The sequence below is a fragment of the Trichosurus vulpecula genome, chromosome 9 (assembly GCF_011100635.1).
Source record: "Trichosurus vulpecula isolate mTriVul1 chromosome 9, mTriVul1.pri, whole genome shotgun sequence".
In the NCBI taxonomy this organism is placed as follows: Eukaryota; Metazoa; Chordata; class Mammalia; order Diprotodontia; family Phalangeridae; genus Trichosurus; species Trichosurus vulpecula.
Genome location: NC_050581.1, coordinates 193,842,350 through 193,869,917, shown reverse-complemented (window position 1 = coordinate 193,869,917; position 27,568 = coordinate 193,842,350). Strand labels below are relative to the sequence as shown.

Below are 27,568 nucleotides of genomic sequence, written 5' to 3'. Positions count from 1 at the left end.
CTTTTGTTTTATGCCTCTCCCCCCACCCCACACATACACCCCCTGCTTTTTTTTTCTCTTTTGCTGGACAAATTATCATCCACCAACTCTGTCCGCTAATTGACTAGGCTGGTCGATGGCTACAGATTAAAGTTATCCAGGGAAAACTCTGCAGAGTTTCAGGACAAGAATTCGACACCCTTTTGCTGGGAGTGGAAGTTTATAATTTACTATGCGACCCTTTAATTCTTTGGTTTATTGCAAACATTCGCATTTATCTTTGACCAAAGTTTAGATTTGCCCGCCGAGTGACGGCTGGTTTTTATAATGTCCTTCACTTCCACTCTGGTATTTTCATCAATTTTTCAAGCACTCTTTAGACAGGAAACCTAACATAACTTTTCAGGTTCACAGACAGATTTGAGGCAGGCTCCTTAAGAATAAAGAGTGTTTAATTCTCCTATCAGCAGACGGCAAAAGATAAGCGGGCTGCTTGTTTTTGAGAACGGGCCTTGTCCTTCTCCATTACGGCCATTCATTTTCAGAGGAGCAGTTTCTTGGCCTTCACTTACCTTCTTTAACTGCGCTTCCAACTTACTGCATTCTTCTTTCTTTTGTTCTATGGCTATTTCCAGGGACTTTAATTTGGAATCCCGCTTCAGGCCCGCGGATGCCAAGGAGGAGGCATGTTCCTTGAGGTCAATTAGATTAGACTAAAACAGGAAAGAAATGGGAGTAAGACAAGCATCCATCAACAATGAACCCCTTTTCCAATGGAATGTTCTGACTCTCAGTATCATTATAAGCAGAGACCAAAGAGCTACTAGCCTTGCAGACAGAAAGACTTGGGTTCGAGTGCCATCTCTGGGTGAGCCTGGGCCTCTCACTGAATTCCTCTGAGCCCCAGAGGGAGAGAGTCAGAAATGAAGATAATAGAAAAAAAAAGGTATCGATGTTTTAAAAAATGTTTAAATCAGCCATCATTGATCTAAATTGGTAGATGAGTTCTCTAAGAATCATAGGTCCAGAGCTTAAAGGGATCTTAGAGACAATTAACTCCAAATCCCTCATTTCACAGATGAGCAAACTGATTCCCAGAGATGCTGCTTGCCCAGGGCTACCATCTTGGAAGTGTCCGAGGCAGAGTTTCAACCTAAGTCTTCCTAACTCCAAATCTAGCTCTCTGTCCATTATAACATCCAGATGAAATCAAAGGCTGAGGGGGAAACAGAATCAAACAAAGTAAATCAGGAGACAGATAATTAGTAGTCCACAGATGAAAAGAGACCCTTTATTTCTGTCTTTGAACGAGCCTGAATAGATGGAATGTTCTGACGTTTGACTTAACTGTTCCATCTCTATGCAGATACTTGGCAGGGAGTATGTCATCTGGCTGCCTTTCCTACCCCACCCTCATCCCCATAAGATAATATTCGCAAAGTGCTCAGCACAGTGCCTAGTATATGATGGGTACTTAATACATGTTGCTGTACCCCCACCCCCATGCAATGACCAGAGGTCACCCTCAGCCAAAGTTGCCAACTGACTTAGAACAGTTGTTTGTCCTGCTCATTTGGCACTCATCATTTATGGCCTTGAGTTTGGGTCAATTTTACATATATATCCTAGAATGCCAGGTTTAGATCTCTAAGGGACCTGAAAGACAGTTTATCTAATCCCCTTCCCCCCCTTTACTGATGAGGAAGGGAAGTCCCATAGAGATGAAGTGGCCAGGCCAACCCAGCTTGTGAGTGGCTATGTTAGGACCTGAATTCAGAACCTCAAAATTCAAGGCCAATCTTCTTCCTACTCTGTTTTCTTATTTCTTATCTCACCTTTTAACTAAATTATAACATTTTTAAGAGGAATTGTCATATGTTGTGTGGAGGGAGAGGGTAAATAAGATCAGTGGGATGGAACTTGGAAGCAGAGAGACCTGGGTTCAAAACTCGACACTGATAGTTATTATCTGCGGGACCCAAGGTGTGGTACCACCTCATTTCTTAGGAGCCTCCATTTCCTCATTTGCAGAATGAGAATATAAGCCCTGGAGAATCAAGGAAAAGTGGCATGTAGCACCACCATCGTAAATCCATGGCATCGTAGCTGTTATCATTAGCACAGGGCTTTACGTGGAGAAGCTGCTCTGCCCACGTCTACCGCTGGCCATGACACTAATGGTAATGAACGTGACAGAGGCAACGGTGTCCAAGATAGAAAGGATTCTTGGGTTTTATTTTCATTTAAAGGTTATAATTAGTAAAGTGCTATTACAATTTAGCATATATAAATGATTTTTGCTTAAGCAGAGATTCCACTATCATGGTCTTCAATCAAAAAGAATATATACATATATATGTAAATATATATAGTGTGTATTAATAGATATATATGCATTACATAAATGCTTTTTTATCTAGAACTATGATGTCATTTGCCTAGGGGAAATCCCAGTATGGAAACTCCCTCTACCAATACAAATTGACACCTGTTCCGTAACTTACAATCTCAGAGTACTGCCTGGAACACTGAGAGGTGAAGGGCTTTGGGGATGTGTCAGAGCTTGAACTCAGATCTCTGAGGCCAGCAAGCTACCTGTTATGCCATGACCGCCTGGCACACAGTAGGTGTCTATGAAACACTTGCTGATTTGAAGAGAATTGTAGAAAATACTTCCCTCTGAACGCCTACAGCTGAAAGCCAGAATCTGTCACTGGCTCCCACTTCAGTGGAGTCTGTGGAGGTCTGAGTGGCCTCCCACAAAGGTCACAATGAGACTAAGTGGATAAAACAATAATAGAGAGAGCATTGAGCCTGGCAGTGCAGACTGACCTCTTTCTCCGTGAGTTCGGCTTGCAAGGCATTGACTTTGTCCTTAAGATCCTTGTTCTCTTTTCTGAAGGATTCAATTTCTTCTAGGCGTTCTCGATCATCACGTTCCCGTTGTTCTTTCAAGCGTTCAATGATTCTCTCCTGTGGCAGAAAAGAAATGCAATGAGAAACCATGAAGGCTGGATGCTGGGTCACACTGGAGCAAGAAGGTGGGGTCAATATCACATGACCTAGGCGTTTCCCAGGAGTGGCAATACAGAGACTTAAAACAGGGAGGTTCACGGCCAAGAACTTTGGATTTAAAGGATGTGGCATGAGCAGTATAACTATAATTAACAACAAAAACACGTGATGCAGAAGTGAGGACCAAGAACTATCTTTCAACTTTTAAAAAACTTTTATTCCAAAAGTATCTATGTCAGGTCCCCTCACACAAGACCAGTCATTGGCTAAAAGGTGGAGGGTCTCTGAACTGATATGCAAATATACATACATGTGTGCTTGGATGTTAAATGATGGCTGACCAGTCCTTAGGACAACTGTGAAAAGGCATTGAAGGCAGAGGAAAGTGAGTCCCACTCTGGACTGCTAATTCAATAGCCCCAGCCGAAACCCCCTTCTTCATCTCAGGACAGTAATTTACCATTTCTCACCTTCAAGACAGAGGTGCAGCTTTGGCACGGTGGCTAGAGAGCTTCCTCAAAGCCAGAAAGTTCTCAGTTCGAATCCTGTTTTGGACACACCCTAGCGAATGGCTACGGGGAAGGCATTGAACCTCTCAGTTGTGTGGCCAACTCTCTAGGACGCTAGAATACAGAAAAGGTGACAACCTGCATCGGCCCCATTCGGTTGTAAGTGCCTTGAGCCAGGGGCTGTCTTTTGCCTCTTTTTGTAGCCTTAGCTTTTAGCATAGTGCCTGGTATATAGCAGGTGCTTAACAAATGCTTACTGATTGCTTGGTAGAGGAAGTTTCCTCACCTGGAAGTTGCCAATGCCAATGAAATCACAAGTTCAGGAAATCCTCTCTCTGTTGCCTTCAAGGAAATCACACACCTTCAATTTTGTTTCTGAATTCTTCAGCTTTTAAGTTGCCAGTCTTGGGGGTTTATATTAGCACAGAAATAAGCTTTTTGAAAATACTGAGCAAATGTCTGTTAACCCAATAAATTACCTGACTGCGTAAACTACATTTTGGAGCTCCTTACAGACCTCGTCAAACAGGTCTGCTTCATGATGGAGCAGATGATGGAGCTTTATCAGCAGGTAGGAATTTGCCATGGGAAGCCCTGAGGAGGCCCTAACTCTTGGAGTTCCATCACGTCAAGTCTATTTACACAAGAACTCTATTCCTTGAAGTTTCAAGACTCTTGAAGTTGGGAGGAAGAAAAGCCTAGACAATATTCATTAACACATGAACTCACCTTTATTATTAGACAACTTTTGGATCACACAAAAAAAAGCCTTTTCGCACATACACCTTACCTCCCTCCCCGCCCCAAAAAGTATACCCATCTTCTAATGTCTCCATTAGCTAGAATTAAATTTCTATGACCTCATAGAATAAGATGGTAAATTAAGTCACATTATTTTGGGGTTCTGTACTTAGCAACTGCCTCAAACCAAGAGGAACATGTTCTTCGAAAGACTTGGGATTTCAAAGAATGAAAGATTTAGAGCTGGAAGAGAGGTCCCAAGCGCTCTTGTCTATCCCGCTTGTTTTATAGAAAAGGAAACTATTCTAATCAACAAGGAGTTTATAACCTATTTAAAGTTTTCACAGTTAAAAAAATTCATCAACTGGTGGTTGATCTTGTAGGTAAAAACTTCTTCTAAATAGAAAGGCTGACCTATTGGAAGTGTCATATTCCAAATCACTAGCACAAGCCCTGTAAGATTTATTAATGTTTGCACTCTTCTGATATGACCTCCAAAAACTCAGGGTCACCTCCCCAGCACAATCCTACCATACCCACCTACCATCCTCCAAGGCTCTAATCTGGGTCCTTCTCTTCTTCTATACCTTCCCACTTGATAATCTCATCAACTCTAGTGGGTTCATTTGTTGCCTCTACATACAAATATGAGGTTCAGATATACTTATCCAACCCTTACCTCTCTCCTTAATTCTAGTCTACCATCACCACCTATCCGTTGGACTTCTGGAAATGGATGTATCAGAGACATCTCAAACTCAATATGTCTAAGACACAGTTCACAATCCCTTCCCCTCCAAAATCTGAGCCTGAAATTCTCTCTTACTGTCAAGGGTAGTATTAGCTCCTTCCTTGTGCTCACCTCAAAAAATCAATTTGTCAAGGCCTGCTGATTGTTCCTTTGCATTATCTTTTGAACCTCCTTCTCTCCTGTGCCCTTGCCCCACCTCAGCCTAGGCTCTTCTGGACCTGAGATCACTGCAGTAGCTGCTGTTGGGTCTCCTGGCCTCAGATCTCTCCCCATCCCAATCCATCCTTCTGATTATCCTACATGCAGGTCTAATCATGCCACTCCCTACCCATTAAAATTCAGGATCAAGTAGAAAATTCTTTTTTGTCTTTTAAAGCCCTTCACACCTTGAGTCCCATTTGAATTTGCCAGGCTTCTTACACTTTACCACCCTCCACAAGTGCAAAGGTCTGGCAGAGAACCCTAAAGGATTTCACAGGGTCCTGGACCAAAGAATCACTGAGAGAGGGCCAGGAGAGACCACAGCAACCACCTAAGCCAACCTGCTCATTTTACCCATGAGAAGAGAGAGGCACAGAGAATTGCTCAGGTCATTCCCAGTAAGTTAAAAAAAAAAAAGGAGCAGATTTGAACCTGGAGCACCTGACTCAAAATCCATTGCTTTTCCTACTAGACCTCAAGAGATAGAAAGAAGATAAGAAGGGGTGGCCAGGAAGAGTGACCAAGATGCCAGGAACCCCCTCACCGTCAGCACTTAAGATCATAGAGTGAAACATGGAAGGGACCTTAGACGTTGAGAATTTCACAATTCAGTGAAAAATAATAATAAAAAATAACTAACACACAATATTGTAAAGTTTGTAAAAAAAAAAAAAACCCTTTATTATGTACAGGATCTCATTTGAGCCTCATGACAACTGCCTCATTTTATGGGTGAGTACACTGAGGACCAAGGAGAAGTGAAACCACCTAAGGTCACACAGAGAGCTGGGATCCAAACCAAGTCTTCGAATCCACACGCAGTATCCTTTCCATTTACCTCCCCCTTTGCCGCAGGGTGGTGGGCAAGGGCATTCAGCCTTCTGAGCCTTCTTCCTCATTGATAAAATAAAACGGTAATACTTAGAACACTTTCCCACCAGATCATCGTGAGACTCGAATGAGATAATGTGCACAATAAAGCTTTCTGCAAACTCTAAAGTATCCTGTGTCGGTTATCATTATTTTAATTATTTTGTTTTGAAATGCGAAATTCTCAAAGTCCCAGAATACCATTAGACCCCTTTCAATTATTCACCTCTATCCTCTCACATTCAGATGTTATTCCAGATTTCTGGATGCACTCGCTGAAATTGATTAACAGGCAAAATAATTTCCAAGGATCCTGTTTGGGAGAGGTTGGTTTAGATTAGAGTAATGATCTGCCAAATAAAGGATGAATTGGACCGAATCCCAGAATGGCTTATGTGTCATTGGGATCTAAAGCAAAGGGCTTATTACATCCCATTCAGCATCCTGACCTCATATGCCAGCGAGGCCAATTTGAATCTGATCAAGCATCTCCCCCATCACCCTCACACCCCCGTCCCTACCCATACAAATGCTCACCTCGACTTTAGCTGAAGACCTCCAGCCCACTTGTGGATGGCTCTTATCACAAAGAAATCTTTGTTTTATTTTGTTTTTTTCTTAACATTATGTCTAAATTGTCTTCCTACTTCTACTCAGTACTCTTGATTCTACCTACTTGGATCTAGCAAAACAAGTCTAAATCTTCCACTAACCCTGTCCCCATGCTGACAGCTGAGCAGAGAAGTCAGCTCCTGAGTTACTCCTTGCCATCTCCCTCCAAAAGTTTTTAGCACCCCTTTGTGTGTTATCTTTCCTCATTAGAATGTAAACACCCTGAGGGCAGGGATTATCTTATTTGCCTAACATGGGAGTATGTGTATAATACATATGTATGTATTTATGTACGTATGTATGTATGTATGTATACACAAACACAGAGGTATATGGTATATTCATATACATATCTATGCGTATGTATACACAAAACATCCCCACCACTTAGCATAATGCCTGGGCACACAGAAAACACTTAATAAATGTGTTATCTCTCACTCTATTTACCTATCCATTTGGCAGCATTTCAAATGCAGATAGCATGTCTTCTTCCCTTCTCTGAGAAGACAGCTAGGTGTCACAGGGATAGAGTGCAAGGCCTGGATTCAGGATTCATGAAGACGGGAGTTCAAATCCAACATTGGACACTTACTCTCTAGGTAACTTCGGGCAAGTCACTTGACCTCTGTTTGCCTCAGTTTCCCTAACTATAAAACAAGGATAATAACAGCCCCTACCTCCCAAGGCTGTTATGAGCATCCAGTGAGATAATATTTGTCAAGCACTCAGCACAGTGTGATATATATGGTAGCTGTTCAGTATTAGCTTTGGCAAACTATCCTCATTTTATTAAACTGATCTTTGTATGTCATGAACTCAAAGATCCAGATTGTCAATGTCTTTCCTTAAACTATGATCTCTAAGACTCCATACAAGAATCCAGATGAGGTCTGACCAGGGCAGAGGCCAATTGGCCACTTAAAGTGCTATGTGCCAGGTATAATTGTTTTCTGTATCTCCTGCATTCTGAACTGGTAAAATAGGTCGCCTGAACCCAAGGAAAGGACGTTAAGTTCAACTTCTCAACTAAGCTCCAATCATTCCAACATAGTAGTGGTTTTTTTGACTCTGTCCTCACTTATAACAGGTCTCTTCCATTCTCCACATCATACAAAGGAGAAATTAGTCACGTTCTGCTTGGCCCCAGAGGACAGAAGGAGAAGCAATGAGTGTGAGTTTCAGGGAGCCAGATTTGAGTTTGATGTAAAGGAAAGCAATTGGTCCCAAAGGATTCATCGTGGAAAATGCCATCCACCTCCAGAGAAAGGACTGATGGGGTCTGAATGCAGATCAAAAGAGATCCATCCATCCTTCCTTCCTTTCTCCCTCTCTTTCCCTCTCTTTCTCTTTTCTTTCTTTCTCTCATTCTCCTTCCTTTCTTTCCGTCTCTCTCTTTTCTTTTCTCCTTCTTTCTCTCACCCTTTCTTTCTTTCTTTCTCTCACTCTCCTTCCTTTCCCTCCCTCTCTCTCTTTTTTCTTTCTCTTCCTTCCTTCCTTCCTTTCCAAGTCTTCTTGTACAAGATGACTAATATGGAAACATTTTACACGATTGCACATGTACATCCTATATCAGATTGATTACAATCTCAGGGAGGGGGTAGGGAAGGAAGTTAGGGAGGGATTGAATATGGACCTCAAGACTTTTCTTAAAAAATGTTAAAAACTGTTTAAATATATAATTGGGGGAAAATGTTAATTTTTTTTTAAAAAAAAGGGAAACAGACTTCATTGAAGATCTCCACAGAGAAGTTGGGTGGCCACCTGCCCCAGTCCCGGTGAGGTTGGACAAACTCTGTGGGCCCTTCTCCCTCCCTCCGGGGTTCTGAGATTTCCCTGGTAGCTTAGGGCATGATGGAGGGTGTGGTTGTTCTTACATTCCTGGAGCTCTGGAACACGCCTAGCTTTCAGTCTCTGTTATTTTTAAAGAAAAGGTGCTCAGGCTCCATAAATACTAGTAGTGACCAACGAAGTGTTAGTCTTTGGGCATTAAGTATGCACTGAGTTGTGGCTTCTGAAGCTGTGACAGCTCCATGTTAGCACGAGTACAGAGATTTATGCCTTCTTGCCCTAAGAAACCATGGGGTAGTGGAAAGAGCCCTGAATTCAGTCTCACAAGCTGGGTTTGGGTCTCACCTCTCCTTTCGACTCCCTGGGTGACCATAGACAAGTCCATTTACCTCCCTGTGACTCAGTTTTCTCATCTGTAGAATGTCAGAACTAGACCCAATGACTTTTGAATACCTTTCACCTCTTGATCTGGGATCTTAAATTCCAAGAGAAGTAGTCTCTCATTGTCTAGGGTCAATTCTTCTTCATGGACTAATTAATCTGAGGATGATTCTGCTTCAAAAAGAGCGTTAGAAATGGCAATGCGCAAAGGGGGTTCGGGAGAGTGCCTTACCCTTAGTGGGTGCTTAATAGAAAGCATGCTGAATTAAATGGGAAATATGTATGTATATGCATGTGGGTAAGTGTGTATGCATACATGTATGTGTAAATGTGTGCCGATACTTTTATGTATGTGTGTCAATATGTGTGCGTTTGTATGTGTGTATATATGCATGTGTGTAGGAGGTATGTACACACATACATACATATACCTGGCAGGTTTTATCAGCTTCTAGGACTTTATTTACTAGACGCAGATTATTTTCAAAGGACCAGGACTGTGATATATTTTTGTGCTTTATTGGTGATTAGACAGCATAAAATATTTCTCCGTCAATCATGAGGTGACTAATTTAACTGTCAGATACACAAGGCTAGATGTCAAAAACATGTGTTAAAAGGCCCTAATATGCCATGTTCAACTTGATTAACAGCAAACTTGCAGAAATCCCAACAATGTGCTCTTGTTTTCAGCTTATTTGCATTGGCAAGGGCCTCTCTGCCCGAATCTGGCTCCTCGTGGGTCTAATCTCTGAACACTTTATCTTGGTGCAAGAGCCCCAGGCGGGTAGCTACAGGGCCCCCATCAGCCTTCCTCAATCAGATGATAGCCACAGCAGATACACAGTGAGACCAGCTTTCTAAATACTGCCCCCTGAAAACTGTTACTGCTTCTTCTAGGTTAGTATGAGAACTAGTGGGGAGGAGGAGAAGAAAGAGGAAGAAGAGGAAGAGGAGGAGGAGGAGGAGGAGGAAGAGAAGGAAGAAGATGGGGAGGAGGAGGAAGAGGATGGGGAGGATGGGGAGGAGGAGGAGAAAGAGGAGGGGAAGGAGGAGGAAGAGAAGGAGGAGGAGAAGGAAGAAGAGAAAAAGGAGGAGGAGGAGGAGGAAGAATAGCTAACATTTCTATAGTACTTCAGAGTTCACAAGGAACGTTACAGACGTTGTCTCATTTGATCCGTACAATGACTCTTTGAGGCAGGCATGATTATGATCCCTATTTTACATATGAGAACACTGAGACCCAGAAAGGTTTAGTGACTTGCCCAGGGTCACACAGCTGGATTTGATTATAAATGCCTGAGAAAGGATTTGAACTCAGGTCTTCTTAACTTCTTGTCTACATGAAACCACGGAGCCATTCCCCACTAGTGTTACACACCAGCGTGGCTCTAGCAGACTGCCTGGTCCATTGGAGCCAAGGGTGCTTCATGGCCATCAGTGAATGTCTTGGCTACTTTGAGAGAGGTCCAGAAAGAAGGGATACTTATAGTACACCCTGCTTTGGCCACACTAAGTGCCTGGCACATAGTAGGTGCTTAACAGAAGTTTATTGATTGATTGACTACATCTGCGTTTTAGGAAGAACATTCAGTAAATACGGTGGAACACGTCCAGTCAAAGGTGACCAGATCAATGAGAGGACCAGGGAATGTGCTATACAAGGGTTATTGGAGGGAATTAGAAATACTTGTCCTGAAGAAGGGATGATCTGGAGATTGAAATGGGTATCATTTAGATGACTGATCTAATTTAATAGGTCTGGGTCCAGAATTAAGCTACTAATCAATCTATCGACAAGTATTTATTAAGCACCTACTGTGTGCCAGGCATCACTCGGTGCTGGGGACAGAAAGATATAAATGAACGTCTCTCTACCCCCAGATAGAGGCAATGGGTACGATTTGCGGAGGCAGAAACGCGGACCAACAAAGATGTCAGAGAGTGGAATGGTCAGCCTCAGGAGGGAGTGGCTCACTATCACTGAAGGACCCCTTGTGGGGGATGCTGGAGAGGAGCCTCTGGCTCAGTAACAGAGCAGACTTAAAGGCCTCTAAGTTTCCTGCACACCTTAGAATTTCTGTGCATGCGACTCATTTTCTTTCTGCATATGTGTTCCACCACGATCACATGAGACAAATGATGCCACATCCGCCATCTGTGAAGACAGGGAAGAGGAGGAAGGATGGGATCCAAGGGGACTTCACGGAGCACCAATGCATAGTAGGAGAGGACATGTGGGAGCCATCACCAAGTCGCTTCCCATTCTGGAGACTCAGTTGGTTGGTTAGTTGTTGTCCTTCATTCTCAGAGACGACCAAAATGGCTCCATTATGCTAGAGTCAAGTTTCAACGTGTCCGACTGTGACTGATCCGACCAATATAAGCTCAGAATGCTACTTAATAAATGCTTAGTGACCTACCAATTAGGGAATTGTACACCTCCGCTGTGTCTCCTCAGCATTTCCTTCCACAAAACAAGCGGAATGTCGCTTTGCCAGGACACAGCCTGAGGTCCAGCCTGGGTCACTCCCATGTCTATACTTTGCTTCTCAGTTTTTCTTAAACACTTGACCTTGAACTTGACCCCAATTTATCAATCACAAATTTGGACGTGTGGGCAATGTGAGATCATCAGAGTTCAATCGCTTGTTTGGAGAAAGGAGTTAAAAAATTGGAGGAAGTGGGCCTCAAATAAGGCAAATTGTAAGAGGGGGAGGAAATAATCATAGATAACATTGATATGGTGCTTAATGTGTGTGAGGCATGGGATGAGAGCTTTAAAATATTATCTCGTTGGACCCTCACAATGCTGGGAGGTAGGCACCATTTTACAGATGAGAACACTGAGGCAGAGGTTAAGTGAATTGCCCAGGGTCACACAGCTGGCACATTACAGCACCCTAAGAAACAGCGATGAACATGAATTCAGAGAAACCTGGGGGACAGCGTATGGAGTCACACGGAGGGAGATACGAAGATCCAGAAGTGCCACAGAAACACAAACTGCAACAACACAAACCAAAGTAACCCTCAGATCAACTGCAATGATCCATCAGGGTTTGAGAGAAGGCATGAGATGAGCTGGATGTGAATGTAGAAAAAGAAAGGGATGCTTCCCATTTGTAGGATGCCTTCAGGTTCCCACAATGCCTTCTGCATATGCTCTACGTAAAGAATCGGTACAGTGGAAAAATTGCCCTCTCTTGAGTCAGAGGCCCTTCCTAGTTATGTGACTTTTGACAAGCCAATTAAACTTCCTGGGCTTCAGTTTCCTCCTTTGGAAAATGAGGGGATCGGACTAGATGGGCTCTCATGTCCTTCCTGCTCTGTGTCTACGATGCTGTGATCTTCAGAACAGCTCTGTGAAGTAGGTTCTTCATTATTCCCACTTTACAGATAAGGAAACCAAAATTCAGAGAGGTCCAGTGACTCTCCCAGAGTCACACAGCTAGGAAGGGTCAAAAGTGGGATTTGGATCCAGGTCTTCCTAAATCCAAGCCCAGCACTATATCTCCTGTGTCTCTCTCGGGATGAAACCTGCCTTCACCCCAGTAGGAGGATGGGACAGAAGGTGCCGGACACCCTCCAAAGCAGTTGCCCTCTATTGGCCGGCTTGGCTTACCTGTTTTTTCTGAGTTACGAGAGAGACTTGAATGGAGGGAGCTGATATTTCAGTGAATGACTGTGACGTTGAAAAAAAAAGCGGCTGATCAAACATTTCAGAAACGCTTAGGATGCATTTAACTGAGCACGCGTGGAAACATGCCAAGGTCGGTCCACACGTGTGCTTCAGGGGATTGGAAGGAAGGGCACAGAGAGGCGACCCTCGACTTCTGGCACACAGCTTCCAAATTAAATACCAAATGAGTCAAGAAGTAATGATTTAATCATATGTCTTGGAAAGTCCAATTTTAACATAAAATGACTTGACATCTTCTTGAAATAAACCTGTCAACGCAGAGAAACCATTTGCCTGCCTTGAAAGGTCATCTTGATTATTTTACAAAGTTATATATAACACCCCACAGAGTGGGATTGCTTCAGAACCCTCAGGAACGTTAGAACCCCTCTCACCTTACAGATAAGGAAACTGAGACCAAGAAAAGAGAAATGCCTTATTCCCAGTCACATAGCTGAGCCACAGCCCGAACACACCTCAAGGTTCCTTCCCCTATGCTGTTGTCTCTTGTCAATTGTTGCTCATCAACCATTGGTGAATATGGCAGATGGCCACAGTGCTAGAAAATGGAAGCAAAATGATCTTTCCAAGATGGAGAGAAAATCTTAATGTTCTCCTTGGCCTCGACCTCCCTTTCCAGAGTCTTTCTACAACCCTTCGCACACTGTACAGCCCAGTCAAACTGTCCTTGTCCTTGATCGATGGCACTCCATCGATCATCACCATTTCTTTGCATTGGCTGTGCCCTATGCCTGGAATACACACCCTCCTCATCTCTGCCTCAGAAACCTTCTCCCCCTTGAAGACTTACCTTAAGCATCTCCTTCCACAGGAAGCCCTTCCTGATCTTCCCTCCCCCAACTGCCAATGGCCACCCTCCCTCCCAAACTACTATGTATTCATTTTCTATTTATTCTTTGCCTACTTACACTTAGTCTCCCCAAAAGAGAATGTAGCCTCCCTGAGGACAGGGTTTGTGTCCATTTTTGTCCTTGTACCCCCTGCACCTAATACCCTGCCTAAGACACCGTAAATGCTTAACAAATGTTTGCTGATTGTTGGGTTAATTAATTCTACGAAAATATCTTAGACTAAATTAGAACAAAGCCTCCTGATGAGAACAACCTTTTGGTTTTCTTCTAAAATAAGGTGCTAAGTGTGACTTTCGTTTTGAGTTAGGACTGAAAACACACAAATGCTAATGAAGGAGCTTTGAAAAGTTTGGTGCCCAATACCCCATCCACCAGGAAGCTTTTTCCTCTGGATCAAAATCCCTCTTGGTACCCACCTGGCACAATTTTCTATCTGGCATTCCCATTAACAATGTGCCTGTGTGCCCTCTCTACCAGCCCCTTACAGGCAGGGGTCTCTTCAGCAAGCCAAGTGCCCCTCCTCCCCAGTAGAATGGAGGTTCACTGAGGACAGGCATTACTTAGTTTCACCTTTGCCCGATTTAGCAAGTGGAACAGGGGTTGCTAATTACACCGATGGATGATTCTCCCAGCCCTGTAAAGTGAGGGTCCAGAGGAAGGTCACCTTTTCAGACAAAGCCTCTTCCAATGTTGCAAGGGCTGTGTCGGTGTTACTCGAATCCGTCTGCAAAGACTTCACACGGTCCTTCAGGTTGCTCAGCTGTTTGTCCTTGTCTCTGACTTGTTCTTGCAAGTTTTCTATCTAAAAAGAAACAGAAAGCAGAGGAGTCAATCTACTTTGGAAGACAGTCCTGGGATCTTGTTTTGGGATGGTCTCACATCAAAACTGGCCATTAAGACATGAGGAGGAACAGAGGAAAGGGACTGAGCCTGGGATTTTAGTCCTAGTCCAATAGGGAACACCCAAATGGGCCAACAATGGAGAACTCAAAGGGGTCTTAGAGGTCATCTAGGCCAGAATCTTAAGAGGGAAAGTCACTTGACCAAGTTGACAAGGGGGTAATTGACAGAACTGAGATTGGAGCCCAGGTTTTCTGACTTTAAATCAAGCACTCTTTCAAATAATAATAAATCATGTAAAAAACATTTGGGAATCATCAAGTCTTGGCACTGGGGGCAGGGGGTGGTGGGTGTGAGACCTGTGGAGAGTCCAGCCCTATAATTTCATTGTTGATGGTACAGGAAAGGAAACACCATGCCCCAAATCAAACCAGACACTGTTATTTCAGTGAGGTCTTAGCAAGGTGCCCCAGACAATTTTTGAAAGTATCCAGTCCCTTTGGCGAGTTGGTTTCCTCAACTTTGAACCTGCTGCTCAGGTTCTCAATGCCATTCTCAATGAGCTCACTCTACCTAGCCAGGCCCAGCCCACCACAGCAGACCATGCCTCCCATTCCACCCAAGTGACCACCCAGGCACCTTGCCTTCTGCCTACTTACTGCCTGACCCCAACCTCCCCACCTCACACTAGAAACCAAACCAATATTACCATTGGTCCTAGAAAGGGCATGTCAATTATGGATCATCTCCTGGAGCCTGGGAATCCCTTCCTTGGCCACCACTTCCAAAGATATGTTTTCTCCCCACCCCCATCCCCTTACATAATGTTAGCTCTAAGGGGGTGAGCACTGTTCCCCCCAGCACTTAGTACAATGCCTGGCACACAATGGGCAATTAATCACTTTTCATTTAGTCATTAACTCATTAATATGAACATGGAATTATTACAAATAGAGAAATTGAAGCCTATAGCAATCAAAGGAATTCCTCAAAGTTACACAGCTGCCCACAGTGGCAGGTTTCCTGGCCTCTATCACAATATGGTGAGGAAATCTGACACTAAGAGCAAAATGATGACTTAGTGGTACACACACGGCATCTGTCCTAATTACACTCTAGACCCTGGTAACACTAACACTTTTCATCCAGGAACAGGACTCAATCCCTTTATTTAAAGTCTCATTGCCCCTCTCCAATCCATCCCCAAACATTGCCTCAAGCTCCTCAACAATGGTAGGAATTGTTTTATTCTTTGTATTTGTATCCTCATCACAATAAACTCCAGGGACTCCCCCACACTCCCAGGATCAAATATGAAACCTTCTGTTTGGCATTGAAAGCCCTGAAATACCTGGCCCCAACCTCCTTCCCAGTGTTCTCACACTTTGTGCCATCCTGCACCATTTTCCACAATCCCATAAAGCTGCACTCCCTGTCGCTGGTCACACAAGACACTCTCAGCATTTCCCCTGACTTTGTCCCTTGCCTGCAATCCTCTGCTTCCTCATGTCCATCTTGTAGCTTTCCTGGCTTCTTCCAGATCCCACTGCCTGCAGGAAGCTTTCTCAACTCCCCCTCATTCTACTGATCATCTCCAGGCTATCCCGTCCACATCCTCTTTGTCCATATTTGTCTGCATGTCACATCTCCCCTTAGGTTGCCTCCCACACCTGAAATACTCTTCCTCCTCACTTCAGTCTCATGGATCCCTCAGCTCCCTCCAAAGCCCAAGGAGACCAAGGGCCACATCCTGAAGTTGTCCTTTCCTCATGCTCTCAATTGTCATTGCTCTGCCTGGACACCTTGACAGAAAGGATGCGATATCAATACTGTATACAGTGTGCATATACTAGTGCCTTTTCTGCATACACACAGGATCCTCCACTCCTCTCCTCCATAAAATAGAAGCCCCTTGAGGGCAAGGACTTTGGGGGGTTTGTCTAACAAAGAGTATGGAACATCATAGGCACAGAATAAATTCTTTTTAAATTAAATTGTTGATCATTTCCCATGTACAAGACACCCATCAGAAGTCCTTTTCTACATCTAACTCATATTTCTTGTATTATTGTAGTAGCTCTTTTCATCTTCTCTAGCAATGAAAAAAATAAAACAAAAAACCAACCAATATCCTCCCAATTATAGCATTCCCAATATTGGAATATTGCTCACTATTCCACATCCTCTTTTCTAAATGATTCCAATTCCATTCATCTTCCTTCTCTCACAAGTCTCATTTTCCTAAAGCCAACACTGGTAGAAAGCTTTGGTTTATTTTCCAAGTAAATGGGATTCCAGGCATTCTCCCAATAATACTGGCCAAAATCACATAAGAATGGCCAAATCGCCAAGCTGTGAGAGACCTCAGCGGTTGATACTTGGAAGGGACCTCAATGACTGATACCTGAAAAATGATTCCATCTCCAAGAGACCCAAAAAGTGATCATTCAGCCTTTGCTTAGAGACCTCCAAGGAGGGAGAATCTACTACCTCTCGAGACAGCCCATTCAAGGCACAGCAGCCTCTGACACAGATGATAGGAAGGGAATCACACTGTTATATGGGTCAGGTAGACGGCCTTCCAGTCTGACTCAGTATGTGCTAATGTGATAGGAAATAGTTTGTGCTGCAATTATTTTAAGGAATCTACAGGCCAAGTTGCCTAGGTTATCACCAGTAGACCACTAATGGGACAAACCTGAGATATAAATCAAATTTAACAAGTTCTAAACACTACACTTGGCAAACAAACGCTATCCTGGCATCTAACCAGCCACTTTTCTCCATTATCTCCAGCTTGAATAAGCAGGAGGAACTGTAAATGATAAGTTTTACACATTAGTAGCTGTAAGGGTCCTCTCCTGGGCATAGTGTTGCTGTCTCACTCATGTTTTTATTCTCCCTCGCTTTCCAATCATGTACCCCTTATCTAAGGATTTTAAAAAATCACTAGGCAAACAATTTATTCCTATTAAGAGTTTTAAAATGTCTAGGGGGAAAGGCAGCTTAGCTTTGAGATAAGTTCATTCAAAATATTTTATTGTGCACTAAGATTTCCCTGAAGTTGTTCCAAAAGGATCTTTCCCAATACGTGTCTAATCCAAAGACACAGATCCAAACATCTAGGACTGGCACTTTGACACGGAATCGCAGAATCTCAGAGTTGAAGACATCTAAGCCAGCCTAAACAACGCTCCTCTTGACTTTCCTAGTGATGGGTCATCCAGCCTTCACTTATTCCAGTGAGATGGTCAATGAAGCAATAAACATTAATTAAGCCACTACTATGTGCCAGGCACTGTACTACTAAGCACTGCGGGTGTGAAAAGAGGCAAAAGACAGTCTCTGCCCTCAAAGAGCTTATAATCTAATGGAGGAGACAAAATGCATACAAATATATACAAAGCAAGCTACGTATAGGATAATATAATAATAGGAAATAGTCAACAGAGGGCACTAGAGTTAAGAGGGGTCAAAATGTTCTTCTCTAACTTTTGTGATCTACTCCCTTGCCTTTCAAATGTAGATTCACACCCTTCACAGTTCTAGACCTGCTCAGATCTCCAGAGGATTCCAGACACTGGTCTGGAGAGAAGACAATGGTCATGTCACTGAGCTAGCTGTGGCAGCGGGGAGCAGAGCAGATCACCTCCAAAGAGCACAGACAAAATCAAACCTCTTGTTCAGTGTGGTCTCCAGATGAGAGCAGGACAATGGAAGTGACAAATGTCATTTCCCTGGGTTTCCTTAAGGAGGGTTTTCTATCCTTTATCTGCATCTGGACATAATCTACCTGTCCTTCTAGTTTTCCCCATATCCATTTCTTTTTCTTTAAGTATACACAAATGCACACACATACACATATGCTCATTAGAAATGAAGAAGTGTGTTGTACCAATCAAACTACCAAAGAGTTATTTTGTAGAGTTAGAAAAAATAATAACAAAATTCATCTGGAAGAACAAAAGGTCAAAAACATCAAGGAAATCAATGGAAAAAAATGTGAAAGAAGGCAGCCCCGCAGTACCAGATTTCACACTATACTACAAAGCAGTAGTCATGAAAACAATCTGGTACTGACTAAAAAAAAATAGTGGTGGATTGGTGGCATAGCTTAGATACACAATACACAGAAGTAAATGTTAATCTAGTGTTTGATAAACCCCAAGATCCAAGCTTGAGGGATAAGAACTCATCATTGGACAAAAATTGCTTGGAAAACTAGAAAGCAGCTTGGTAGAAACTAGATATAGACCATCATCTCATACTATATACCAACAGAAGATCCAAGTGGATAAATTTATTTAAACATAAAGAGTGATATCACAAGTAAATTAGGGGAGCATGTAAAATCTACCTGTCAAATCTCTAAATGAGAGAAGAGTTTTTGACCAAACAAGAGGTAAAGTGGATCACAGGAAGTAAAATAGATAATTTTGATTGCATGAAATTAAAAAGTTTTTACACAAACAAAACTAATGCAGCCAAAATTAAAAGGAAAACAGGAAACTAGGAAAAAATTTCACAGCAAGTTTCTCTGGTAAAAGCTTTATTTCTCAAACATATAGGGAACTGAACCAAATTATAAAAATAAAAGCCATTTCCCAATGGATAAACGGTCAAAGAATATGAAGTTTTCAGAAGAAGAAATCAAAGATGTCAATAGTCACATTTTTTAAATGCTCTAAATCTCTAATATTAGAGAAATTCAAATTAAAACAACTCTGAAATACCACTCCAGACCTATCAGATTAGCTGACATAATAGAAAAGGAAAGTAACAAATGCTGGAGGGCATGTAAGAAAATAGGGACACTGATGTACTGTTGGTAGAGTTGTGAACTAATCCAACCACTTTGGAGAACAATTTGGAACTATAAAACTGTGCGTACCCTTTGATCCGGCAGTGCCACTACTAGGTCCGTATCCCAAAAAGATCAAAGAAAAGGGAAAGAACCTACAGGTACAAAAATATTTATAGCAGCTCTTTTTGTGGTGGCAAAGAATTGGACATTGAGGGGATGCCTATCAACTGGGGAATGGCTAAACAAGTTGTGGCATGTGAATGTAATTGAATACTATTGTGTCATAAAAATGATGAGGGAGATGGCTTCATAAAAATCAAGACAATTCCAAAGGTTCTGTGATTAAAAAAAATACTTTCTCCAGAGAGAAAACTGATGAACTCTGAATGCAGACTGAAGCATACTTTTCTAATTTTTTATTTTTCTTTATTTGTGTGTGTGTTTTCTTTTGCATCATGGCTAAAATGGACATATGTTTTGTATGACTTCACATGTATAATCAATATCATATTGCTTGCCTTCTCAGAGGGTGGGGAAGGAGGAAGAGAAAAAAAGGAAGGAGGAGGGAGAGAATTTGGAACTCAACATTTTAAAAAACAAATGTTAATTTTGTACATCCATTTTGGAAATATTTAAATAAATAAAAAGAATCAAAAATTAAAAAAAAAAGAAATGAGGAGGTATCAGAATCCTTAAGGGAGGGAAGAAAGGTATTAGACCTTAGCCTAGTACAACTAGGAGAAAGAATATTCTGTTGTCACTGGTCCAGGAAAGGGAACCAGGAAATCACACAACTGGCAAGGGAGTATTGGTCAACATTTCGTTTCTTCGGGTATCTTGGTAGATAGGAACAGCAGAGGCTTTGGAACCCATCCCAAGTCAATGATACTAACTCAGTCTCTGGTGTACAGGATTGATGGGAGCTTTTGTTGAAGGCAGTGGATTCTCATGGCACATAGAGAAGGAGGACATGACTATTAATAATTGACCATTGGTGAATATCTTCCACCAGTAAGAGTTCTTTTGCTATCAAGTTGTACCAAAGGCTGGCCTTCACCATGAAGGTGGTGAGAGAGCTTTCAGAAATCCTGGGACTGGAATGGTCTGACACCCAAAGCTGATTGGGAAATGTGAACATGTGAATGATGCCTGAAAAGATAAATGTTACCATAAAAATGTATTCTGTACTCTAATAGACCTGTGTATGGAGATCTGGGTACATGTAGGTCATGACCACACCCTGATATATATAGTAAGCAAGTATTTGGAGGAACAGTGGGTTATAGATCATAGAGATATATTTCCTATCTTAGGCAGGAGCAGAAGGGCCCTTCTTTCATCACTCATTTGCTAGGGACAGGGGTGGTAGGCTATGAAGGTCAGATGGGGAAATCAGTCATATAAACTCCTATTATACAGATGAGGAAAATGAGACCCAGAGAGACATGACTTGCCTAGGGCCACAAAAATATTGAATGGTAGATCGAGGATTCAAACTATGTCCTAAAAGTCAAAACCCAGGAATGTTTTCTGTGACTGTGTCATAGCTAAAAGATCCACCTCCTCAACCCTGTTGGACAAAGCCAGGGGATCAACACCTAAATGTATAGGTGCTTTTTATCTCAGATGTTCATATGGAGAGTTGGAATAAAGAAACTCTTCCAGAAGTGGCTGAAGAAAAGACTGGGCCACTAGATTGGGGACATTAGGATAAGCATTGAATGCTGTCACTGCTTACTCTTCTGTGGTACCTGCTGGGAAGTAAGCGTTTGCTGCTAACTGAAAAAGGGATGGTTCATCGTTGTCCAGAGTGATGGACACCAGAGACACCCTTCATGTGACACTTATGATAAGACCAGGTGCATATCACCCTTCTCTTACCTTTATTTTGTGTATTGTGAGCGTGTGTGTGTGTGTGTGTGTGTGTGTGTGGACAGTTATAACTAGATAGAGAGCTATTGTTGGCTTGAGCCGACTATGCAATTTTTTTTTTACTTTCTATCTCTAGCACCTAGTATAGAGCCTGGCACATAGTAGGACCATAATAAATACTTGTTGATTGAATTCTGTATCCCCCATGCCTGAAACATAGCAGGTGCTTCATAAATGCTTGTTAATTGATTGTCTGATTAGCTGGCTAAAAACCAACTCCCATCTAAAAGCACTTACCAATAGTACAACTGGCAACTTAAGTGAAACTCTGAGGACAGTTTCTCCCACCCTCATCTCTGCCTGAGCTATATAAGAGATGTAGCAAATTCCAGAGTTTCATTACAGGGTATCGGGGACTAGAGAAGGCTAAAGAGAGGAAATGAAAGGGAAAAAAACCTTTGGATTTATGGGAATGAGCTAGGCAGCCAGTGAGCTACTGCGGGGAAGGAAGGAAAGATGGGACCTGAGAGATTTAGGGAAATCAGATTGTAGAGGAGGAAAATTACAAGTGCTTGTTTTAATATACCAATGGTATAAAATGGCAGAGGATGGTGTGAGGGACCAAGGGTACTGGGATGAGGACAAGGCCCTCTTTAAGAGTTCACCAAAGGTTGTAGTTTTCAGGTAAAAGCAGGCTCCGGAGCCCAACAGGGTACAGGGAAATTTTCAATGAGAAGCAAACAGATTGGAGGCTAAATGTCTGAGGGCTGGCTGTTTACAAAAGCCGAAGCTTGCTTTTTTCCTACCCCTCGGGGAATTGTTTTTATTGGCACAAAAATCTCTTTATACATGAGGTCTGTCCTGTTTGACAAATCAGCTTGCCAATCTGTGACAGCCCTGGTTATTTTGATAAGCCATTTCAAAATGTTTAAAAGTTTTTCTGTCATTGGCCATCAAGAAAAACTCTGGATTTGTTATTTCCTCCAATCATGTTCTTATTAGCCTTGGGACTCCTGTTACTGCTTTCCTTTAGTATTTTGAGACATAAAGAATGAGAGATGTGGATGATACCTGGTAATCATACTTATGCATCTTAATTTCATTAGAGGATTCCATTACATTAATGGACCATACTTTCCTTAACTGTTCTCTGTCATTAGATACTTAGGCTATTTCCAGGTGGTGTCTCCCCCTACCCCCAATCACAAGTAATGCTGGTGTATATAGCTTTGAAAAGATAGTTGTTTATTTTTCCACCAACAGAATTACATAGAAGTCCAAAGATCTGATTACTTTGGTAACTTTCTCAGTGCACTGTCCAACTGCTTTCCAGCATTCCACCAAATTAGAATTCCATCAACAATGAAGGCTGTTTCTCCACAACTAGCCAACAGTGAGTTTCATTTAATTCTTTCTTTTCAATCTGATAGATGAAAAGAGGCATCACATAACTATTCTTAGTTGTATTGCTTTGATAAGCAGTGAATTTGACTATACTTTCAAATAACTGTTTGCCATTAGAGTTTCTTCATTTGTAAATTTGTCTTTTTCCTCCTTTTTTAACCATTTATACAGTAAGGCAGCAGTTCTCAAAATGTGGTACATGTTGCTCTGGGAATCCCTGAGATCCTTTACAATGATCAGTGAGGTCAAAACTATTTTCACAAGGACACTAAAATATTGCTTGCCAGTTAAAATACTCCTCTCTTTTACAACTACGTAACTGTGCGAGGCCAGATTTTCTTCATATACTCGAACCAAAATAACACATCACAACAGACTGAATGCTGACGACGGTGGTAATGGGATTAGAGTATGGAAAAGAAGGTGTTGGTAAGGAAGCAGCAATATTTAATGCTACATAAGGACGTGAGAGAATGAACAAAGTTGGGGTTGGATTAGGTGTCCCTGGGGAGGCCCCACACTTAATGGCAGACACCCAATGTTTACATCACAAAGTGGCTAAAGTGCTATAAGTCCCTGGAGTCACAACTATGGGAAGAAGGGGTAAGAAGGGGACAGGAGTTGACATAATAGAATTTTCCATCACAGATCCTTGTCTCTGCCTGAACTAGCAATGAGGCAGAGGTCAATTTTAGGTTAGAAGAAATGGTCACCGATGTCCTTGAGCTCCTAGAAACTCCCCTATATTATCTATAAAGGGCCATTTGCTGTTAGACAGAAAGTGCTTGTCCTGTCAGATGGACAGTTTAGTCTATGCTATGGGGAAATCCAGTCTAGAAAACTCGACAAGGTTTTCACTCCCTGGGGAAAGAAATGAGATGCTTCTCCATGCAGATGGGAGCCACGGTAGCTAACTCCACCTGCTTCCAGAAACAACCAGTCACCTCCTACAAGGCTCTGAAATATTCCTGAGATACAATCAGTACTGTAGGAATTGGATCAACTATGCTGGGAGCACCACAGTTTGGGCTGCCAGATGGTAGTGTCTTTGATGATGATGAAGGTATGCTTGGCTTCATTGGTTCTGAGGGGACAGTTTGGGCCAACAGACCTAACTATCCAGAAGGAATGGCCAATGAGAAGTTGAGTGTCTTGAAACTCAGCAGTCTGATACATATCTGATGCTTCCAACTGGAGCCATCATTTCTCCCTATAGTTTTTACCCCTTTCTCCCCATCCCCAGGTCACTGCTGAGACATAGGGTCTAAAAGACAAGGGAATAGTTCTAAATACACAAGAATAGAATTCAGAATACTAGAAAGTACCAGGGACAAGTTGTGTAGTGATAGAGTGTCTAAGAGGAAGACAAATTTTAAGCAAGAATTGTCAAAAGACATGCTTTCCAAAGTGGGGTGTCAGAAACAAGAACAAGGAAGAACAAAATGTCTTTACAAAGACTTTCCTCACCCCCATCCCTTCAGTTGCTAACATACTCCCTCTCCCCTCTTCAAAACCCCTAACCTTTGTTAATTGTGTGTGTGTGTGTGTGTGTGTGTGTGTATGTTTCTCAACCATTCGAATGCACATTCCTTAAAGGCAGGGACTATTTCACCTTTACCATGGTGCGCCTGGCCCTTGGCCCAGCACCTGGAATATGCTGAGGGCTCAATAAAGACTTCTTGGTTGATTCATCGATTATTTTTCTTATTACATTCAACCCATAATTTTAATCTATTGAGATCTATTTAGGGGCCTACTCCATCCTCTGAAATGTCATCCCTCCCTTCCCCCTTCGGATTATATTCAAATTTGACAGGCATGATATTTATGTCTTCACTCAAGCCAACTGATAAAAAATCTTAAATGGTGAAGGACCAAGGGGGCAAATCCTTGGGTCACTCCACTAGACAATTTCCTCTGTGTTTGTCGTACACATATTAATGACTATTCTGTGGATCTAGTCTCTCGATGGCTGCCAAATACAGCCAAATGGACAATCTCGCTCACATCTCTCTCTTTTTTTGCCCACAATGGCGGAATGAGGGATTTTACCAAATGAGTTCCTGAAATATATTTAAACTACATCTGCAGTATTCCTCCAAACTAACAGACACAAAAGGAAGTCAGATTAGTCTGGCATGATTGATCCTTGATGAAGCCATGCTCACTTCGGGTCATCACTGTTTCCCTCTGAAAATGCTCTCAGAACCTTCCTTGGATAGTGTACTCTAGAATTTCTCCAGAAATAAAGATCAAGCTCATTGATCCATAGGGAGGTGATTCCTTCCTCTTCCCACTCAAGAAAATGGAGACATTTGCTATCATCTGGTTTTGCAGGCTCTTCCAATTCTCAAAGATCTTTCAAATGTCACCAAAAGTAGTTTAGCAAACCTATTTGCTAACTAACCCTAACACTAAGTTCATACACTGGGATGTGTTTGATTTGAGCCCATTGAAGGAAGTCTTAATAACCATTTTATTCTACCCCTCCCCAGTTCAAAGATTATTCTTCCCGGAAAAGCAAACAAGAAAAACAAGAATCTAGTCCGTTTGTCCTCTTTCACACTTGCCCATTACCATCAGGATATGTATGTCCCCAAGCAGCAATCCTGCCTTTTCTTAGGTCATCCTCAACTCTAACATACCTTTACAAAAGGAAAAAAACTGTCATAGTCCTCAGCATCCATGATCTTCCTAAGCTCTTTCCATATATTAACACTTGTAACAGCAAACACACTGGCATACCCAGGATGGCTGCTAGCACAGTTTCTTTTATCTGCTTTACTAAGGAAAGACAGCTTCTTCAGGGTTCAACAATCTTCTTTAATTACACAGAAAAAATACAGAGAAGAAAAATAAAGACCAATAGACAGGGCTCTACTGACTGAATCAAATCAATACTGCTATATGCTTTACATCCAGCACTGAATCGAGAGAACCTTTACCTCTGAGGAGTCAGGAGCTCTGAACCCATGGCCACTCAGAGTCTCAACCGGGGAATCACAACATCTTTCTCATAAGTGAGCCCCCAAAGCAAAAGCTCACCTTGCAGAATATATACTCTTTCAGCTAACAGGCTCAGGGCCTAATTAGAAATTAACCAAAGGTGTGCAAGCCTTCCTACAAGCAAGCAAGCTTCCCTTAATGGGCTCCACATGAGGCCTATTGATGGGCGGGGAAGATCTTGTTCCCCATTAACCTCACAGCGCTTCTGACACTCTCCTTATCGGACCATGCTGCTCTTCAGTATTCATGCTCACTTACTTCTAGTTGCTTCCATCATTTATGTGTCCTCTAAATTTCAATTAATCAATTAGTTCCCTGTGCAGCTAACATTAGTCACTTTGGGAAGCTTCCCATTTTCTTCCTCAACAGAGTTGTTTGCATGTATGTCTTCAGGATTTCATTCCTGACAGCTTTAAATCCCTCAAGGACCATCTTATATTACTGGATACAATCTATCCCTTCTACAAAACCCTTAATCCATTTGCATCATTTGCTTAGATCTATTCAATCTAAGGCCTGGCTTTGCTCTCCCAATCCAGCCGTGCCTGGATTTCCTCCCCTTCTTTCTCATGAACTCTAGACAGATTGGTGATTTGACTCCAAGGTTTCTGTCCATTCTACTTCAGCAACCAGGTGGTGTTTCCTCATCTCAGGAGTACAGAATAGTACTTCCCATTATCATTTCATCCATCTGTTTAATCATGATTTAAACCATTATGTCAAGTCATTGATTTCTCAGCCACTGTGCAAAGGGGGAGAAAAGAAAATGAAAGGAGAAGGGAGAGAAGGGAGGGGGAAGGAGAGAGGGAGGGGGAGGGAGAGAGAGGGCAAGAGGGGGGATGGAGAGAGAGAGAAAGACAGAGAGAGAGAGTGAGAGAGTGAGAGAGAGAGAGAGACTTCAGTAGACATCTGGAACATTGAAATCTCCCATCAGTATAAACATGCCTCTGGACCTATCAGCCTATCACCGCTATGATATACTTCCTGAATGCCTCATATCATTCTTCCTTATGTCCAGGTGGTCTGTAGTATTCTCCTATAATAACATAGCTTCTGTTTCCCCCTCTGTTGGTCCTCAATCAAATGTTCCCCATCATGCTTCCTCCTATAGTTTCCTGGATTTTTTCATGCCCGTTTATCTTCTTACACATGCTTCTCCACATCCCCCCTTTGATCTTCTTGGATCCTTTTAAATAAGAAACCCTCTCTCCTAGAACCATATTCCAGACATAAGTCCCAGGCTTCCAAGGCTCAGTGATACCTTCAAGGGCAAAGCACCAAGAGAAGTTGCAAAAGGGGCAGAAAACATTACTAATAATAAGAACTGGCATAGGCAGGCAGGGGGGGCACAGTGCCCAGTCTCCTTTCCCTCCCCACCAGAGATTTTTAAGCAAATGTTTGCCCAGTTTGTGGCAGTGAAGTGGAGATCCTTGTTGGGACTCAACGACCATCTCGGAGCTCTTGTGACTCTCTGCAATCTGCCTCCCTGCGTGAGGCTCTCACATTCACCCGACTGGTTTTCCATACTCAGAGCATCTGTGTAAACCCCAGAGGCCGTGGGTTTTATCGCTGGCTCTCTTCCTAGATATTGTCTCCCATGAATTACTGCCCTTCTCTCCTTCTCTTCTCCCTCCAATGATGCAGCCGCTGTGCTCTGTGATCTCTGGCTTGGCAGATCTATGGGGGTCGTTTTCTTCCTCCTCCCTTTTCAGCCTCAGGCCCCCTTGGTCCAGACTTACAAGGATTCTGGAAAATACTTTTTTTTACTGGCCTTTGTTAGACACACTACATCTCAGGCCAAGAGCCCATCATTTCTACATTTTAAGCCACGGGCCAGAAACCCAAATCCTGTTCTCAGACACTACCTTATTAGCCAGCTGTTCACATCCCAAATCTCTCTTCTCTTTTAAATCCCCTACCTTCAATCAACACTAATAATAACAAATAGCTAGTCTTTATGTAGCACTTTAAGGTTTACAATGGTTTCAAATATTATCTCACTTGGTCCTATCAGCAAACTAACAATAGGGGCTATTATCATCCCTGTTTTACAGATGGAGAGACTGAGGCAAACAGACAGACATGAAGTAACTTGCCTAGCGTCATACAGACAGTAAGGGTTTGAACTCAAGTATTCCTGACTCCCAGCCCATCACTCTATCTCTTTTATTACATAGTACCATATACACCCCTAGAGTACCCAGGCTTTTTGAAGGGTTTTGGGGGGGACGATGGGGA

The 27,568-nt window shown here is 42.5% G+C and overlaps 1 protein-coding gene across 1 annotated transcript in view; it reads right to left on the bottom strand.

The window, feature by feature from the left end:
- ERC2 (ELKS/RAB6-interacting/CAST family member 2) overlaps positions 1–27,568 on the bottom strand; it is a 254,252-nt gene that overhangs the window by 73,210 nt on the left and 153,474 nt on the right. Inside the window, exons 6-8 of the mRNA XM_036739687.1 lie at positions 14,069–14,206; positions 2,812–2,952; positions 552–692 (exon numbers count right to left, since the gene is read on the bottom strand). Of these exons, the coding sequence (XP_036595582.1) occupies positions 552–692; positions 2,812–2,952; positions 14,069–14,206 (420 nt within the window). The remainder of the gene's footprint in view (positions 1–551; positions 693–2,811; positions 2,953–14,068; positions 14,207–27,568) is intronic.